The sequence below is a fragment of the Chroicocephalus ridibundus genome, chromosome 1, assembly GCF_963924245.1.
Source record: "Chroicocephalus ridibundus chromosome 1, bChrRid1.1, whole genome shotgun sequence".
Taxonomy (NCBI): domain Eukaryota; kingdom Metazoa; phylum Chordata; class Aves; order Charadriiformes; family Laridae; genus Chroicocephalus; species Chroicocephalus ridibundus.
This window is the reverse complement of record NC_086284.1, coordinates 170,779,321-170,799,240: the sequence shown is the minus strand read 5'-3', so window position 1 is coordinate 170,799,240 and position 19,920 is coordinate 170,779,321. Positions and strand designations below refer to the sequence as shown.

Here is a 19,920-nt window from a genome sequence, read left to right as displayed (position 1 = left end):
CAGAAAGAGGGAGAAGTATGGTATGTTGGGGTCTCTTGCATTAGAACAGTCTGTTGTGTTACAAGGGTTGAATTCAGGTTCTGGCTGTGCCATAATATGCCGCTGTGTGCTCTTCGGGAGGTGATTTTGTATCTGTGGTAGCATTTCCTTATCCGTATCCTGACAATAACATTATTTTTGTATGTCATGCAGTGATGGCATCAAGCTTAATTAATGAGTGTGTATAAAGTCTTGGAATAACTCAGCTGAAGGATGCTATGGAAGAACAAAGTCTAGTTATTTTTATCAGTCTGAAGTGTGAGTGAATGTGTGTATGAGAAGGTGCATACCATCTAGAGAACAGCTGAAAGCATGTGAGCTTTCAACTCAATATTTTTTTTCAATTATTTCTTGTAATATCCAGCATATGTCTAACAGTCACATTTTTCCAGATTGTCTTGTTCTCGAAGCATCGCTGTCCTCAAGCTCTTGGAATATCACACAAACATTTCGGTTGAAAAAGTAAGAGCCTGGTTCCTATTAAAGTTCATTGAGGTGTTTAGGGGTGGGGCGGGGGGAGAGGAGGGCTGAAATATGATCATTCTTTTACTTTGTATTTATTAAGGAAGTACATTTCACTAAACATAGTCAGATCCCTTTTCTTGGCCCATTTCCTCCTTCTCCTCTTTTTTAATTATCCTTAGAAAGCTACTTCTTCTGATAACTCTTTTATTTAATGGCAGCTAGCTGTAGGAGAGTCATTACAGTGACTGAATTTATGACAGGTGCCTGTAGAGATAATAAAGGATGTCACAATGACATTAAAATCTTTTTTGTCCTTGTGAAAAAGGTGGGCCCCTGGTACTCAGCATAAGACCTAGATCAGAGGAGTCAGGAGATTCTGTAAAAGTCACTTTATGGAGCTGGTTTTTAATTGAGCCATATGCAGTTTAATTGTGGTCCATGGGTAACATGAATACAATTAAACCAGAAAGTAACATCGAATCTGCTAATAGGAATGATGAATACCTATTGTTTCATACACATTATTTTTCAGAGCCACGCTCTTTGTTAAGAGCTTGCAGTAGAAAGCATTTGTGCCCCGTACATGGCCTAACCCTTTATGATATGTTGTTGTTGTTAAAACTTAGAAAGATCTGGCTCATGTATGCTTCAGGTAACTGCAGTGTTCCCATCAGAATGCTCCTCCCCTATGCAAAGAGGATAATTCGTAGGCACCTGGGATGAAATTGAACTCCTGCGTTTTGGGAAGTGGCGCATTACTTCCCTGTCCCTGGAGCAACACAGGGAAGGAGCTCTCTTTCTAAATCAGAGCATTTCTCAGCATGCGTGGAGAGGGCCTGTGCTGCTCTTGGCTCTCCTCCATGCTGATAGATGCATTGCAAAGCAAGAAGGGGCAAACTAGTCTCCAACAGGCATATTTTTTGGTAGGGGAAGGGAATAGCAAGCTAGCAATACTTGCTAGCAGGACACACACAGAACAGAAGTTCAGGCAAGCTGTGAAAGAATCAGTGATGGTTTTCTGCCCTTTTCTGGTTAAAATGTACTATTTGGCCACTTATGTACTGGAGAAAAACATAGCAAAATGAAACCCAAAGTGTTCCGTCTGCTTCATGCTTTTTAGAAATTTATGACTTTCAGCATCTCAGCACAGATTGTATTTCATACTAAATTTGTCCTCAGAATAAGCACGAGAGAACAATAGGCTTAGAGGGTAAATGCAGGTTATGTGTTTTACACATTTCATTACATGTTTGCCAGGTTATTCTCTTGGGTTTGTGCTTTTTTCTGTCGCTTGAAATTTCACATTCATGGCTGAATCTAGATTGAGTCCCTGTGTCTTACAAAAACTCTGTTTTCTGTGTTACCAGCTGCTCACGGTGTATACACAAGGGTGAGTGTGCCAGCTGTAAATGGATGCGTGTCTCTTCCGCCACCACCTGCCAGGTGAAGTTTGTTGGGGAGGGCTGGAATCCCCTGTGATGCCTTCTCCTTGTATTTTTTACATCTGAACAGCAATCTGTCTCTTCCTTGTCCTGACATGGTGAAATGCTGATTTTTTTCAGGATAGTTGTAATGCAGCTGCTTCCAAGGAGATCGCCACTGCACAGAAAACAGAGGTTAGTTAGCACTTTAAGATGAGCATTATTTGGGTTCTGTGGGTTGGCAGAGAAATTTATGTAAAATGAGAGGACTTTGCAGGAATAATAAAGATATGGATGGGGAGGCAGTCAGTTACATAGAAAGGCAATGCAGAACTTATATTGATGCTATTTTTTCTTAGTGCTTTGTTAGTGCTTAAAGGGACCAACAAAGATTTGTGTTTTTCGTCCAGGCATTGAGACAGTGAACACTGCAATAGTCATATGCCTACCTCTAGGTGCAGTTTTGCAATATTGCTTTAAATGCCAAAGCCCCTGTATGCTGTATTTAGGCACTCCACAGGAGCCAGTGCGCTGAGGGCTGGACTTGTAAGCTGACCAACAACAAAAAAAAAACAAACAAAGGAGACATCTTGGACCTAATCGCTTACCTAGGCTTAAATGCATGTTTGAGTTCTGCTGTCACAGACAACTCTGTGAAACTAGATTTCAGGGTCTGAAACATCTTCCTCATTTTCTGCAGCCGGATCACAACTTCTCCTGAAACATAGCTGCCAGCAGAGCAGAAGGAGGGGGAGGATGTGCCACCCAGTTTCTGGATAACAGACAAGTGGCTAGAGGATGCATCCAGGAACTGAAATCCCTGGATGTTAGTAAATCCTTGTTCACACCTCTGGAAAAATTTTCCTTGCTTCCAGACTACAGACAAAACTGGAGATGGAGCTACTCTCCATCCATCCTGCCCAAGCTGGATCACTGGAAAGGAAGGAGTGTACCTTCTAATCTGGTTGTTGAGTTCTCTATTGAAATCATATAGACTGTATGTGAGCGTACAGTCTATATGATTTGCCTCGTAGGCCAGCCCTTTAACCACGAGGTTATCCCTTCATTCTTTATGGTGCCAAAATGGTTTTATTTTTTCATAAAACTGAGCGATCTTGTCATCAGTGGTTGCTTATGACATGCAGGTGTTAGGAAAGAAATGAGTAGTGAAGAGAAATTTGACTGATGAGTCAGTACATAGAGATTTGCTGCCTACACTTTTTGGTTTCTGCTTTTCTGTGAGTGGTAGCACGGTTGGTATAAATAGCAACTGTGTTCTTATCTCTAAACATTTCGTTAGAACTACCCAAACTTTTACCTGTGAAGACAGGAATTACCTCTTAAATTCAGCTGTTCAGATGAGATTTCTTAAAGAAAATAAGAAAATCCCTAAATCCTTTTTTTTTTTTTTTTTTTTTCTTCAGAGATGAGTGGGATTGTAATACTTGTGCTTCTGAGCATTAATATTCTGGATTTGGTCTGCATATAAAGCATTATGACTGGTGAAAGAACAGAGGAAATTCTTCTTTGCTCTGCTTCCAAGTGCATTAATTTGACATTGGTAAATAGTTGGAATTGCCTGGGAGATGGCTTTCTTCCACACGCCTTATCTTGGAAAGACAGTGATGGACAAGGCAGTGAAAGCACTAGAGGCAGTCCAAAGGCAGATGTTTATTTAGAAGTGATTGATCCATTCAGAGGGCTTGAAATTGCATTTGAAATCCTGCTCTCTTTTGACTGCTTGTGCTTTAAGGAGAATTTAGTGGAGGGCTGAGAAAGAGGATTTGTGTTTTCCCACAACCCCAGCTGAGCATTTAGTTTAATACAGGGTTTTTTTTCAGTGGCAGCCCCAGCCCACCTCCTGACTCCGGCGGCTGGTTTCCATGCTGCACCTTCCCCCTTCCTGCGCCGGAGCAGCAGTTGGAGTTATTGTGCCAGTACCCTTGGCCAGGGAACTGATTTGGCTGGAAATAACCATTTTCTTTCGGCAGGTTGTTTTTCATCTGGGCTGGTTCCCCAATCCAGTCCTTCCTGTGGCCTTGGGGCCCCGTGCTAGCACTGCAGGAGAGGCAGTGCCGGCGCGGGGACGAGCTCCCTGGGGTGGCAGAGGCTCAGCTCCCAGGGGTGGCAGAGGCTGCTTAACCTGGGCCGCTGCCAGATATCTCGGCTGCGGCCTGCAGCCATGCTAACCACACCTCTGAGGATGTGGCTGCTGCTGTTTACACCACCCCAGGGAAGCGTGGGGCTGTCCAGGGGACTGGGGGGCTGCAGTTCAGAAACGTGGAGCTCTACTGAAGTTGACAGGGCTGTGCTGATTTACATTACCTGAGGAGCTGGTGCTCGCTTGCTGTATGTCTTTCCGCGGGTTTGCGCTGCTTTCATCACATGCCTCACAACTAGTGATTTTTTTGTAAATATCCTACTGCCTTCCCACTGTCTCCCTTCCCTCCTGCTGCCGGGTGTCTCTCCCCCCTGCCACGCAGTGACCGGAAGGTCAGCGGCTCTATGGCGCTGGGGAAATGAGCACCACAGACCCCACCAAGGACGCTTGGTCCCTCCCGCATTCACTGAGGAAATTCAAGGTTTCTTTTGCTGCCGAGGAAAGTGTCGCGGACCAAGGCGGTCAAGTCTGGAAGCAGGCTCTTTGAGTAGCCGAGGCTGGCTGCGAGCGACTGTGCTGACACCATGAGTCCGAGGCAGGATTTGGTGAGGGAGTCCATGTTGTGTAGCTGCGGGGAAGGCATGATTTCAGGGGAGACTGAAACTCCAGAGTAAACCATTCTTAATGCCATTTCTTCTTGGTGTAAGGAAAGAAACAAGGCAAGCTAAGCTGAGGTGCCCAGTGGGTGGTGTGCGGTGCCTGTCAGAGAGAGGAGGGGGAGCCCTGAAGCGCTGCACCCCTGGGCAGGGAATGGCTGCCATTTCCCTCATGGGGCTCACAACACTGATGCAGCTCTGGGGGAAGTCTGCATGTTTGTGTCATACTGTGTTATTCCTGTGCTTCAGGGCTCCCTGCTGGTTACCAGTGAGAACCCCCAAGCAGTGTTTTACTCCTTTCTGTAGTATTTGGCTTCTGGATTTGTGTGAGGATGTTGACTGTCCTTGGTGCGCTGGAGGCTGGGCACAAGCAGAGGGACGGGACGCAGGTGGGGAAAAGTGCTGGTGCTTCTCTGGCTTTGATCTCTCAGATTTCTGCTTCAGTTGTCCTGCTCGCATACGAAGGGTTAAACTGATCTCCCGGTCAGTGTGGGAGTGAATTTTCTCCCTCAGGCTGCTTGTCAGGGGTTTCCTTTGCCCTCCTCCATTAGCCATACCAGAGGTCATCTTGGAGGCCCTTTAGCAGGCCCTCTGGCCCCAGCCTTTGCACTCTCTTGCCCTCTCCTAAGGCACAAGTTGCAGCTTTCGATCAGTTGTGACAGGTCTCACATTTGCTCCCAAGCTCTCCGGCATTCAGCAGGCCGTGGTAGCATGTGGGGACAACATGTCAGGGACCTTTCTGAAGTGGGCAAATGCTGTGTTTGCAGTGGATGGCGATCTGACCCCTGTGGTCCCCTCAGGCCACCAGCCCGAAGGCTTGGTACTACTCTGGGTACATGAAAAGATTAGCGGAGAGAAAAACCCTGTGGCAAGGACTTTTCCGAGAGGTTTTGCACCAGCACCCATCTCAGAGTCGGGAAGGCTGATCTGCCCAGTGGATATGTGTCCACAGGTGCACAGCAGAAATCAGGATCACAGCAGAAATCACGATACTCTAAAACCTAATTTTAAACTAGTATTATAGACAGTCTAAAAACAAGCTAGAAATCATTTGCCTGAGAAGGTCCCAAACAGTTTGTGGTTTCACATGTGTATTTTCCATTTTTTTTTAATGTTTTCAGTTTGTTATCTGAAAGATACATAGAGAGGAAACAGTCTGTGTGATTATAAAACTGGGGAAGCAGCAAAACTGATTAAACATGAGATGCTGTCAAATGTATCAAGTAAATACACTAGGGAAAAAATCTCTCTTCTTGCTCAGTAGTGTTAGTAACTTAAGATAAGTAAATATAAAGATACACAAAGAAAAGCACAGTTTAAAAGTTGGCCACATTTCTGCAAGACTGTGACAGCATCATGGCAAACTAGGATTATTCTTAAATGCTGGAAAATAGATTTGTAAACTTAGCGTCAAAAATGGGATACTGAAAAAATCCCTACAGTCGTGTTGTACCTTTAGCTCTATGTAAGACTTTGAAAAAGCTTTCTAATAAAGCTAATTCTGGGGCTCTTTCTTGACTTCATTCTAGGATTTGACCCTGCTTCCCCTTTTCAGGTCTTGAGAGATGCCTTCATTTGTTTCTCTGATCTCTCATAGTGACAGCATCGAGGGTATTGTCTAGCATTGTTTCTTAGTTCTTCAACAGTCACACTAAATGTATAATTTCAAGCTGGGTTTTTAAGATACTTACCTTCTAGTATGTCAGACTGTGATTCCTTTGGACAACTTTGTTATGAGATAAATTGAAATATAAAATCTGTAGGTAAAAATAGTTGGCTTGTAAATAAGTTGTGGTTGACAGTACATCCCAGGATAAGGCTTAACGAGATATGAAATTAATAAGAAAACTGTATCCTAGTGCCATAAAACCCACATTCCTGAGTGGTGGTTGTTTTTGCAGCTGTTGTTTAACTGCCTAGCCTCTTTATAACCAGATTTTGTTTTGCTTTTTTTTCTAATAGCATATCAGCATTCATTCCATTGAACCGTTGTGGATTTCTACATTAGGCAAAAGTGAAATAACAGTCAAAGGAGAAAACTTTACACGTGCATCAGGCATAAAAATGATACTGACTGGAATCACTGGCTGTAAACCAGATGTGTGAGTTAAGCCCTGAAAAATATTACTGTTTACTTTGCATGGTGAAAATTATGCCCATTTTGCCCTTGCAATACAGTTGTGTGAACAGTTGTCGTGGACCTCTCCTCAACAGAGAGGGAGGTACTCTGCACTCCTTTAGTTAAAATTCCACTTTAAATTCCCAAAGGTTGGAAATGAATTTGGTGTTTGGGTACAATACAAGGGATAGGCAGGTAGCTGGGTGGCTCTCAGAAGTAGTTATGGCAGTTCAGTACCTGTGGCCCTCTGTGCCTTGCAGCAGGCAACAAGAACTTAGATCACAGGAAAGCCTCAGCTTTTTTTTGACTCTCCTCTGCTTCAAAATATCCCCCATATGTTCTAGGATGCTGCTTGTGAAAGCACAGACACCATGCCAGGGAAGGGAATCTCTCATGCAACAGCATGTACTTTTCTCTGTTGATGATTGCACAATGTAACCCTCTAGATAATTAGGCTATCTTATTCTGAATCAGTCATTTTCAGGTGCAGCTGCAATGGCTGCCTGTAATTACCAAGACCGTTTTACATAGCTAGCACTTGAAAAAGTATTCATATGGTACAGTTAAATTTTCAGTTCAACCGTGAATTTCTTGGGGACCACAGAAAACAAAAGGAGAGAAGGATGGAGAGAGGGAAAGGAGGGAGAGAGAGGAAGCAAAGACAAAGAGGAAGGAGAAAAAGGGAAGGAGAGAAAAAGAGGAAGGAGAGAAAGGGAGAAAGGAGGGGGGAAAGAGAAAGAAAAAGAAGAAAGGAAAGGAAACTGAAGATTCTCATTCTTGACTAGCTAATGTGTTGGTAGCCCAGAGAATTACACTGCAAAGTACACAGTTTACACAGCAAAATCACACGTTGCGTTACATAGCCTCATCCTAAGGCTATAACACCAATATCTGTACCGTCTTCTGTGATTATTGTGACACATAGCAACTTCATTCAAAAGATGCCCTACTTTGTCTTTTCAGCTCCCTGCTCTCTTTCCAGTTCCATCTGGTAGCTCAAAGAGAGATTAATTCCTCTTCTCTCCTCATCCTTTGCTTTAGGTTATAGGTTTTGTGTAGTAACACCAATGAGTGACATAGTGGCATCTGTATCTGTGTTTCGGCATCTGACTGTTTTCTTTCTCCTTCAGCATTAAAGTTAGAAATGTGCTAAACGATACACAAATGACATTTGCTCTCCCACCAACACGTAAAGAGGCCAAAAGAATATGTATACAGGCTAATGGGAAAAAATGTTCACCACCAATGACCCTACATTATGTTTCAGTACCATTTTGTTTTGGAATCACACCAAATACCTCCTGGATCAGGTAAATTTGTCTTTCTATATTCTTCTGTATTTATTAACATGTAGTCCCACTGAGCCACTATAAGCCTCCTTCCTTGGCCAGACTGCAGCTGATATAAACTTGGATGACTGCTATGACCTGTTGTGGAGGATGAATTTATGCTGGTCAACTGATTTAACATTTACCATACAGATAGGGTCATGATAGCTATAAGACGGATTCTGTGTTCTGCAGGATTCTGTAAACTCCTTTTTGCCCATCCACTATTTCAAAAATAGTAATTTCATACTAAAGCTAAATCTAAAATATGGGTAGCACGCATAAATTCAAACTCCAGTTAACTTTGATTTCTTGATGCTAATATACCTTCACCTCTGAAACAGCATAAAGTATTAGCGAATTGGAAATGAAGTGAAAATAATCACCACTGCTCAGACTTGCTTTAGGACTGGGTTCCCTAAAGCTGAAACAACCCTTTTCAAGCCTTCGCTGTATTCTGTGGGAGACTCACAGCTCCAGTGAAAGACTTACAGGGTGATTTTAAGATATTCTCTGGCGCAGCTTTCCACCTGTCCCTGTGCCTGCACAGTTTTTACCCACTTTCACATTCTTAATCTGATGTCTTGGCATCAAGTGCTGGCAAGTGTGGATTTGAGGTAATAAGTTGGTCTGGCAGCTGCAGCAGCTGAGCAGCTAGGACTCATGCCCTCATCTCCAGGTGAGGGGCAGCTCAGGCAGCTGGAAATTAATAATACCTTAAACCACTCCAACTGCGTTCAGCAGAGATTGTGAGCCAGACCCTCAGACACAAGCACCATTGTGTGTGCTGAGACAGATGGTCTGAACGCGGCCGAGAATGTTTCCTGTGAGGTGCCTGGCACCATCGGTTTGTCCTGAAGAAGGCAGGAATTAAGCACAGGCGGGGCTGCTCTGGGGCAGTGAAATACCAGGTCTTCAAGACAGAATATTAAATCACAGTCTAGTTCTTTGACTCCATAAATAGAAAACAAGGTGGAGAGTCCCTGAAAAGGGATATGCATGTGTATGCTATCAAGTCATTTGGTTTTGCGGTAGCAAAAGCATTTACCATTACATTATGAGGAAATAATGGAAGTACACTCTATAGCTCAAATTATCTTGTCCTGCAGTTTGATTTCATTATATTGGCTGTTACCAAAGCAAAATGCACATGAGTAGTTTCTTCACGGCTGAAGCCCTAATGCAGGATTTATCTGTGGGAAAACAGATAATATTAACTTCCCTTCCTCTCCCTTTTTTTTTTTTCTTTTTACAGTGGTGGTCGCAAAATTACTACGATTGGTAGAAATTTTAATGTGGTGGACAGTGTGATTATTTCAGATGACCAGAGATCAAACCTCACCGTAAGTCTTAATCCTGTTTACAATACCAAATAGAGGTTTTTCAAGGGATTAGGTTTTATTCCTAAAGTTTCAGGAGGACCTCAGTATTTTTCAAACACTTGCAGGCACACATCAGTCACCCTACTAAAATAAATATGACCACTTGTAGGATTACAGTTGCACACATTCTCAGTACAGGATCACGGATACACGTAAGCTGCTCTCCTGCATAATTCCCATAATTCCCTGAGCCTTTTTTTCTGTGCGCTAGAGACTTGCTCCAAATTTGTCCTTTTTGAACCTCCCCAGCCTCCATATATGGATGTGTTGGAAAAGGGGGTGGTGTACTTCTCTCTGCCCTTGTGTTGAGGACCCAAATGGTGCCACTGCCTCAGCAAGGGGCAGGAGATTGGAGCTGATTTTGGCTGTGAGGAGGTGGGCACCCTGTTGCCTCCTGGGCTTGCAGCACAGAGACCAGAAAACAGTAGGACTACCCCATGGCATAACCAATGGGGGAGGGGGGTGACTGTAGCAACTCCCCTCTATGAAGGGTTAAGCCGGGAGAGCCAATGCCTAGGGGTGCTGGAGAGCTCGTCCTGCTCTTCTCTTGTCACCTGCATTGAGGGGAAGGAAGAAGAAATCACTGTCACTATTCCTGTCTCACTGCGGGAAATAGCTGCCTTAGCAGTGTGCAATCAGCCTTACAGCAGCGTGCAGAGTGTGTGATAAATGTGCTTAAAGGTAGACACAAGCTCAACACAGAAACTTTCCCAGGTGCTCTGCATGCAGCCCTGGTCGCAGAGAAGAGGTTTAGCAGATATCTGTGTGAAGTCAGGAAGACGTTAAAATGATTTTGAGTGCCTCTGTTTGTAATTGTACCCACTGTTGAGTGCTTAATGACTGTTACAACTTTGCTATTGCATTTCTAGGTCTCTAGGTATCCTGGAAATGAATCTGAATATCATTACTTAACGCCAATCCTGAGCCATGCAACAGAGGGTAAAGTTGTGGATATGATGTTAAAAGTGGAAACTACCTTTATACCATGTGCCAAATTACACTATCATCCTGACCCAGTGTTCATTAACTACCAGCTGCACACTGAGCTGGATCCTGATCTGGAATTAAAAATATACGTAAGTTTGAAAGTAATAACTACAATTCCTTATTTAAAATAATCATTGGGGATCATTTTACTTTTTACCGCGTCTGGTGACTGTTTATTATCTTAAATTTTTTCCCTCTAGAAAGAAAATGACAACTTGAATATTTCTAAAACTGAGGTAGAGATTTATCTGTCTTATATGGATGGTGCACAGACCAAAAAGATATGGTTCAGCATCCAAAATATTACCAAAAAACCAGACCGTAGCACCATACTGTGCAAATTCAAAAGGGAAGTAACAGACAAGATTGACTTCTCCACGGTGAAAGTTTTTGTAAGTAGAATTCCCTTTTGTTGCAATTTAACAGTGTTTGGATATTTATGCAAATGTAGCAAAATGTAGCGTTAGTGCTCTGGTCATGAATACTCTTTATAGAGGGCGGAACTGGATGCCGGTTTTGGTCTCCTGGTACTCTGTAGTCTGGTTATCTTCCTCGCATCTGAGCATGCCTGCCTGGCTTAGGTACCGCTAACAGTGCTGAGTTCTTGTGCTGTCTGGTTACAGCTGTCGTGTCAGAGGTAGGCTTTGCAGGCCAAGCTGAGCTCACTGCTGCTGAGCTCCAGGAGAGCAGTAGCTTGTCAGACCTCTGGCTGCAGCGCAGACATCACCGATAAAGCATCACTGGCTCCAGGGGAGACCCTCATCTTAGATCTGTAAGCAATCTGCTGCTGCGGTGTGGCCATCCCATTCACTTTTTCCAACTAAAGTAGAAGGATCTTGAACAGTGTGCATGGTGATCACCACTAAGGCAGAGGGAAGGCATTTCTGAGTGAAAATGCGGGTAAAATTCAGTGGATACCGGGAAGCCCAAAATGCTATGAACATATGGCACAAAGCCAGCCCCAAATATAAGCACATTAGCATGGATGTCAAAGCTAAATGGAAGCTTAAGATACTTGCTCCATGAATAAGATGAAGATATGAATTTTTTAAAAAGCAATTGTCACCATTTATGAGGGAAAAAAAATGATGCCAGATTCTTATTGTAGTGTATGGTGGTATAAAACTGAAATAACTCTATTGACTTCAAGGCATATGGCTCATAGTAAAGATTAACGAAGCTATTCTGCATTTCATATCACTGTTAACTGATCCCCCATCTGTGGATCCTGCCGTCTGAGCCAGTTATGGCATGGAAAAGCCTTTCTGAGATTGGTGTTGCATTTAAATATTAGCGTTGCCTTGCAGTATCACATGCTCATCCTGCAAGCTTCATAGCAGTGACTGTGATAGAAAGGTCACCAATTCACTAAGGCAAATCGAATGCAATAGTTATAACATTTCACTTCTGATACCTTAAGAATTATTTTTTCCAACATCAAGAAAAATGTAAAAATAGGAAATAATCATGTGTTTTTTCAATCTTATAAATAAATCATCATAGAAGAAGTAGGGCCGCTCTGAAGAAAGGTTAAGCTGGGTATAAAAGATAGATAAGGCCCAAGAATAAATGTGTCTCTTGCTTTAGTTTTCAGGAAGAAAGAGGATATTGAGTGTGGGGTCAAAGACAGGATGATCGGTCTGAATGGAGGTGTCATAGAAGAAAATGATGCTCTTGTGACAGAAGGAAGATTCAGATAGATCCAGGGGCTCAGGACAGCTGGGACTGGATCATTCCCATCACAGCACTGAGAAAGAACTGGCATATGATATTGTAGGCTTAGTGGGAAAGATTCTAAATAAAACTGTAGAGTCAGGAGAGGTACTGTATGATTGGAGAGCAGCAAACATAAAACCGGTATTTAAAAGAAAAAAAAATAACTAGGCAAATAGATTGCTGATTTAATCTAGCTCTATGTAAAGCTTTATAATGTGTTTTGAATGAGGGACTCACGAAAGACCTGGAGTTAAATGGAAAATGGGATAATTGTCAACTTCTTTTTAGTAAAAGCAGATTATGCTAGATATCTTTATTTGGTAAGATGAGTGGTTTCCTCAACAGAAAAGTGGTAGATGACATGTACCTGGAAGTCATTCAGTAAACTACTTAACATGGTGATTATGAAGACGCTAGGGATTAAAAAAACTGGATGCTGCGTGTGGGGATCTGACTCTGGGCAATGTTGATTTTCATACAGATATTATTTAATATCACTGGTGGCTTGAGCACAAAAATAAGGCATGCACTAATGACATTTGCTGATGACATAAAGCTCAGAGGCATTACCAGTCCAGAGGAGATTTTATAATGTCATGCAGGAAGAATGAAATGAATTTAGGAATAGGAATCAGATTAGTTCAGGTGTACCTTATTTAGTCCATGATTCATAAGCAAGATAAATAAAAGATAAGGAAAGAAATGGAGCCACTGAGTAGGAAGGTTATGGTGAAGATTAAAGATAATCTAAGTACGAACAGAAAATTAAACGAATGCTTTGCCTCAGTTTTCAATAAGCAGGAATGAGTAACAGGAATTTCTGCTTTAGGAACACTTGGTTGGACATGACAAGTGGAGAAAGGCAGGTGTATTAATCATGGAATGATTAATGTATTTAGCCACCAATGCATTTCAGCCTTAGAAAAGGCAAATGGGATCCTAGGAAGGCTCAGACCAAAAGTACTTTGTATAGGAACTGTAAAAACACATATACAACCAAGGAAACAATATATTTGATGGGGGAAATAGGCTGCTTTGTCTTCTGTTCTTTGTAGCCCCAGAAATAAAAAGGCTATGTCCTTCTACCCCTGTGGGGTTTCTTTGCTTGCTCATGTCCTTGTAGCTGCGATGTGACTATCCAGTTGGCAGTGTCCAGCTGCCCTGGCTGCTCACCTCCTGTGACAAGTCAGTGATTGAAATCACCAGATCTCTGCCTTCCCTGCTGTAACCCAAAATAATTTCAACCCAACTCTCCTTTTCAATTATCTCAGGCTTATTTCTGTCCCTGGCACTTGGTGGTATTCTTTTTCTGTCAAAGCGTATCTTTACTTCTAGTCTGTTTGTAGTCTTAGCTACCCTTTATTTATGTGCTTTCACAGTCCTCTTTGAGATCCTCCTTTGTGAAATTTCTTCTGCCATAATTATCAGTGGTGAATGCCTCATTTTGGCTTCTGGCAGACTTCAGCACTTCCGTGTATTCCTAAGAGTTAGTGCCTGTCCTGCCTTTGACAAGCCTGGTGGCTGTTGGGGGATGTTGTACATGTATTGTATTTGTTCTCAAGCGGACCTTCAGGAATGCCTTACATCCTACATAAAGAGGTTGAAACTTCTGCAAAGAAATAGGGAAGAGTGCTGTGGGCAACACGTCTGTCAAAAATTTTACTTCCTTCATTATTAGCGTGAGTCTTACCTTACTTTTCTGCTCAGCAGAGGAACACTGTGAGTGCAAATGAATGTTTTTAACTATCAACACCTACCTTCCTTGCTTCAAAATACCAGAACGTTTAGCAGTGATTATGAAGTGCATGAGCCACTTGGCCAGCCAGAGGTCAGATCTTGCCATCCATTTCAGGGCCCTGGTTAGCAGTGAGAGCAATGGCAAAATTTTATGCTGCATGAGGACATCCAAATTTTTCTCTTGTCGCTGCTCTGTTATCCCACTTAAACATCAAATACGGTAAATGTTAAGTTTGCCTTGGTCCACATACGTTTTCCCAAATAGCTGCTGTCTTCCCAATAATCTGCAGAGCCAGGGTCCTTCACGTGCCTCAAATACATTATTTTTTTTTATATACATTAAATGTCATTTTAAGCACTGATATAATACCTGTCCTCTATTAACACAGACATTATTGTTTTTCAGGTCAAATTAGGAAATTTTGAGCATGAAGTCAAACCAACATCATCACACATATATTTATATGTTCTTATTTTGCTGCCTATTGTAGTGGGTGTCATTATAGGTAAGTACAATAAAGTGTTTTCAGTTTTTTATTTGCTGAGGGGTATAATCATGACACATAAACACATATACATACACACATATGTGTTTGGGACTGTCACAAACAGTCTGGAGGTTTTCCTCCTTTCCCAGTAAGAGCGGACAAAGTTAACTCTGGTCTGGTGGTGAAGTACATCTTGTCCAGGCTACAGCATTTTACAAGACAGTAGTTTTGGCTGTTCTGCTGGGATTGCTCAGCACCATTAATTGAGGCAAGCCATAGGACTGACATCCTTGTGTCACAACTTGGGCCCTTCCAGCTCTCAGAGCTGGGCTCCGCTCCTGTCCCTGGGGCAGATGTTCCCTAACAAACTGCTTATCCTCAGGAAGTGTTTGTGGTGTTTCTGCTCAGTCTCATTTGGATCATTCATGAATTTGTAGGTCATTAGTAAATTGAGGGGGGTAAACAGTTATCTCCTTCTCTTTTTGTCATTCATTTTTTTCTGAATGTTTTGACCTGGTTATATATTTGATAAATTTCAATCTGTTGTAATATTTTAGGGGTTTGTTCTTTTGTTTGGTTTGCTTTCTTTTTAAAAAGTGCATTACCTTTACAGGAACCATGTCTCGTGCCTTTACTCTCTCTAAATATGCTTCAGAGAAGTTAACAATTTGGAAGTGGATTTCCTGTTCAAAACAACTGGTTTTTGTGTTTAATCAGTGCTACTTTAAGTAGGTTGCTAGTAGTAGAAGTGTTTTTTAGATTCTGTGTCTCATTGTGCAGGTTGTACATAGCACGGTGTGCTGTACTTTCAAGTAAAATTGCATTGACAATTCTAAGACCTTGTTAAAGGGAATGGTTTTTATTCAGTATTGGGGTTTACATCCAGATAACTAGGGCTCATGGGTACTAGCACACTGATATCCTCCTAGAGAGTGCAAACCTATATTAATCTTTCTGTTTCTTAAAATAATATTAAAATATGTCTTGCCTAGGGGTTGTCTGTTCTGCAGTTTCTGTACTGAGCGTCTTTTTTTCTCCCTTTTTAGTGGCATTTGTAGTAACTAGATACAAATCCAAAGAGTTAACTCGTAAACAGAGTCAGCAACTTGAACTGCTGGAATATGAGATTCGGAAGGAAATACGCGAGGGTAGGTCTAAATAGCTTTATAGAGCTTAAGTACAGCATAATTTCTGAAATGAAACTGTCAAGAAGCTCACATTATATAAACATTTTAATTTTATGGCTGTTAGAATATTTTTGTGTTGTATCAGAGTTCCTCTTTAATGTTGGTGTGCACAGCAGTAGCAGATTGTACTGAGCTAAAAGGATTGCGTGTAATATTTCCTTCAACAAAAGTGGGGGAGGGGAAAATGGATTGGTACTTTCCTGCTTATAAGGGCTTCAGCTTGAAAACCAACCCCTCTTCCCTGAAAACTGTTTTTTAAGGAACATCTATTGGGTCCAAGTTATAATTCTGAAGATGATTTTGTGTCAACTAAACTAACCGTCTGGGTGGGGCCGGGGGGTGCTTTTTCAGGATTTGCTGAACTGCAGATGGATGAATTAGATGTGGTGGATAGTTTTGGAACTGTTCCCTTCCTTGACTACAAACACTTTGCTCTTAGAACTTTCTTTCCAGAGGTAAGTATTCGCAAGTCTTTCAGTTTCAGCCTAATAATTTGCAGTCTTTCAGCCCTGCCTAATAATGAAGAAGCTAGGAAGGTCAGGATCAAATAACTGAACTAAATACTGCACAGTAATTGCACATTGTTTTCACAAGAAACTTTTCTTAAATCAAGAATTACCAAAGAACACTTACAGCTGTACATGTCTATATTTAAGCAAGCCTAAATGTTGTAGATAAAGCACTGTTGTTGAATTTTCAAGGGTTGTGTGTGCATCCATTTCTTTTTTGCCCAGCTGCTTGCCTTTCAGGCCATCCCAACTAAGCTATAATTTATCCATTGCTTTTTTTGTTCTCATGCTTTCACTTTCCATGCTATAGCTAATTAAAGTAACAGTCAGGCTAGCTAACATGCTAGCTAACATCATGACACTTCCTAATTAGACTTGTGGGATGAAGAAATGGCTCTAAGGTCATGTTGACTTTCTACTCCGAGCTGCTGACAGAAATGGTAAGACCTTGATTCAAAGGAGTGCAGGTCAAATGCTTAAAAATTACGTAAGTACGCAAATACTGTCCACTTTAGAGGTGGATATTTTCATTGTTCTCTGGAGCAGTTTGTGCCACTTCTTCAGAGGACTGAAGAGGCCTTCTCTTGACTGTTTTACTTCTCTTGCTGTTTTTTTGCATATGTGGCACATTACGATGCTGATAAGTGCATTTGCCACAGCTTTCAAAATTATACCATGATGTTAAGCAGTGCTTATTGGCATTTAGTAATTGGCAGAAGCTGTGATCTCAGCTGGTGATATTTGGCTGTGTAACTGACACCAATGAGTAGAAACCCTTGGTTAGTGCTGTGGTGTTTTAGGGTGTAGCTGGTATGTAATGCTGGTATGTATGCAAAGTATCTACTACTCTTCATGTGGCTCAGTCCTGCAGTCTTATCTGCACACTGCTTCACTTCATCACCGTGTGGGATCCCACTAAAAGCTCATTGCGATAAAGTTAAACATCTGATAGTGCAGAATCAGAGCCTTTTTTTTGTATAACACCAAATACCAGATACTCAGGCAGAATAGTATTCAACAATTATATATGGATAATCTTTGTACACTTCAAGTCCAGTTCTTACACCAAAGGAAACTGGGAATATCTCTTCTAGTACTGCTGTGATGCCCCCAATCTAATTTTTATGGGGTCACTCGGAGGTTTGAAGAAAGTGGACCAAGGAAACCTTACTTTCTGCATCTCTTTCCTTTCAGTTTGTTTTGTTGCCAGGCATATAATCATTAAAACAAAGTTTTTATTTTCAGGAATATATCTTTTCCTAGTGATAGTCCCCTGTCAAAACAGTAGCAATCTGTAGAAGCTGTCTGGGTGGAAATGCTTTGCTTTATGCAAATAAAAAGGAAAGGAAAAAAGGCATGAAGTCTGCCACTCTGTTGCATTATGTGATGTCGGAAAGGGAAGGGCTCCTGTTTTGCCTTGGCAAGTCTCATGCTAGTGTACATCCTGAAAATGACTCCAGTTAGATTTTGTCTCAGTTTGAAATACCGGTACCACAAAGGTAAACTTGCCACTATTAGCTCTTTACAGGCATGTGGTGTCAGGCAAGTTGTTTAACGTACTGTGTACCAATTTTTCCTGCTAAGTACTTATTGTTTACATTGCGAAGTGTCCAAACATGCCTCGTGCTGTATGAATGTGGTAGGAGAGCGGTGCTTGACTAAACAAATATTACAGATGAACAGAAAAGGCGATGGTGTAGTAGATTGCAACCAAGTGTCAGAAGGGTTTACAAAAGGGTCAAAGTGAAAAACCACCACTTGCCTCACTAACCTCATGTGTTTGAAAGATGTCCGTACTGTACTCTTTCTGCCTTACGGTGTGTTCAGTGGGTATTGTCTCATCTAATCTAAGCTGTTTAAACATGGACATCAAAGCTGTTCACTGAGCATCTTCTGTAGTCAGTGCAGAGACAGGCAGCTCAAGAAAGTGTTTTATCCCACTTGCCTGAGACATCTGTCTCAGGATGGGGTGAGTTGCTTAGAGGGAGTCAGATATACCTAAAATTAAGAGTGATGGACCTGCCTTCATTTTGAGCTTCTCACTTTCTGCTGCTTCAATTTTCTTTATTTAATCTGGCTTGATAGCTTTTGTTTTGTGCTTAATGCTTGTAGGTGTTAAAAGGATATTACATCTATTCTTAAAATATTCCTTATGTTCAGCCCGATTTCTGCTTTACTTGTTAGATTTGGATTATTATTTCTGTTTTCCCTCAGTGTCCCGCATTGTTTGGTTTAATGCTACCATTCCTGTTCCCTGTTCACAAGCATTTTTAACCTTTAACGTGGTTCTGGTTGTTTCGCTCTATGTATGTGTGTTTTATCGGTAGGTGGTATTAGGGGTGCTGAAGAAGTTCTGGAAAAATGGGAATAGCGAGTAGAGGAAGAGGAAGAAGAGTATGGTAGGGGAGAAGAGAACAGGAGGCATGAGGAAAGGGAGGGATGAAAAATCAGTTATTTAAATGAAAAATTAGATGTTAGCTGGCAATGTGCACTTGCAGCCCAGAAAGCCAGTCGTACCCTGGGCTGCATCAGAAGAAGTGTGGCCAGCAGGTCAAGGGAGGTGATTCTGTCCCTCTGCTCTGCCCTCATGAGAGCCCACCTGGAGTACTGCGTCCAGCTCTGAGGTCCCCAGCACAGGAAAGATGTTGACCTGTTAGAGCAGATCCAGAGGAGGGCCACAAGAATGGTCAGAGGGCTGGGACACCTCTCCTATGATGAAAGCCTGAGAAAGTTGGAGTTGTTCGGCCTGGAGAAGAGAAGGCTCCATGGAGACCTTATTGCATCTTTCAATATAAAGGAGGCTTATAAGAAAGACGAAGAGAGACTTTTTACCAGGGCCTGTAGTGACAGGATGAGGGCCGATGGTTTTAAATTGGAAGAGGATAGATTTAGATTGGACATAAGGAAGAAATTCTATATGATGAGGGTGGTGAGGCACTGGAAGAGGTAGCCCAGAGAAGCTGTGGATGCCCCATCCCTGGAATGTTCAAGGCCAGGCTCGACAGGACTTTGAATAACCTGATTTACTGAAATATGGCCCATGGCAGGGGGTTGGACCAGGTGATTTTTGAAGGTCCCTTCCAACCCAAACCATTCTGTGATTCTATGATTCTATATGGAAACTAGGGGCTGCCACCATCACAGATAAAGCAGATGACAGTAAATGTTACTAGTGTGAATTTATTGCTCAAGGGTGCTTCTTTGGGAACATGCAGCTGTGCTGGGACCCTACAGGCTGTAAGAGTTAGACAAGAGGCGTTGACAAGGTATTTGAGAACTGGGGGCTTCCCTTATTGTGAGAGCTCTTGCTAGGGCTGGATGTGTGGTGCCACCTGTGCCTCTCTGGAGACTTGACAGCATGGACCTCCTGGAGAGTTCATTAGTGAACATTCATAAAGTGCCTTGAAATGAATGGAGGCAGATGAACTCAAGTGTCACTCTGTGACAGAATCCCTGTATACCAAAGGCTGTCATTGCCGTCCAAGAAGGATGCAGGCTGTAGCACCCCTTGCACACCAGCACATTTGTAGATGAGGGTAATAAACAGCTTTTCCTGCAGCTCAGCAGCATGGAGTAACACACACAGTAACACTGAAGTCAATACCAGGTCATCTTTGAGACTTCAGTTTTCGGAGAACCTCGGCAGTGAACTTGCAAAAGTTACTGTGTAGACTTTTTATGTTATAGCTGCCTTAGAAGCCAGCATTTCCATTGTTTTATTTCAAGTTACATGCTGTCAGGAACATGCGCTTGGTGTGTTTAACGTACATGTGTTAGAAACTTTT

The 19,920-nt window shown here is 42.2% G+C and overlaps 1 protein-coding gene across 1 annotated transcript in view; it reads left to right on the top strand.

Moving 5' to 3' along the window:
* PLXNC1 (plexin C1) overlaps positions 1-19,920 on the top strand; it is a 74,659-nt gene that overhangs the window by 27,349 nt on the left and 27,390 nt on the right. The window contains exons 7-17 of the mRNA XM_063322796.1: positions 432-501; positions 1,872-1,947; positions 2,067-2,120; positions 6,645-6,784; positions 7,932-8,111; positions 9,385-9,472; positions 10,381-10,587; positions 10,699-10,890; positions 14,358-14,457; positions 15,486-15,587; positions 15,978-16,081. Of these exons, the coding sequence (XP_063178866.1) occupies positions 432-501; positions 1,872-1,947; positions 2,067-2,120; positions 6,645-6,784; positions 7,932-8,111; positions 9,385-9,472; positions 10,381-10,587; positions 10,699-10,890; positions 14,358-14,457; positions 15,486-15,587; positions 15,978-16,081 (1,313 nt within the window). The remainder of the gene's footprint in view (positions 1-431; positions 502-1,871; positions 1,948-2,066; positions 2,121-6,644; positions 6,785-7,931; positions 8,112-9,384; positions 9,473-10,380; positions 10,588-10,698; positions 10,891-14,357; positions 14,458-15,485; positions 15,588-15,977; positions 16,082-19,920) is intronic.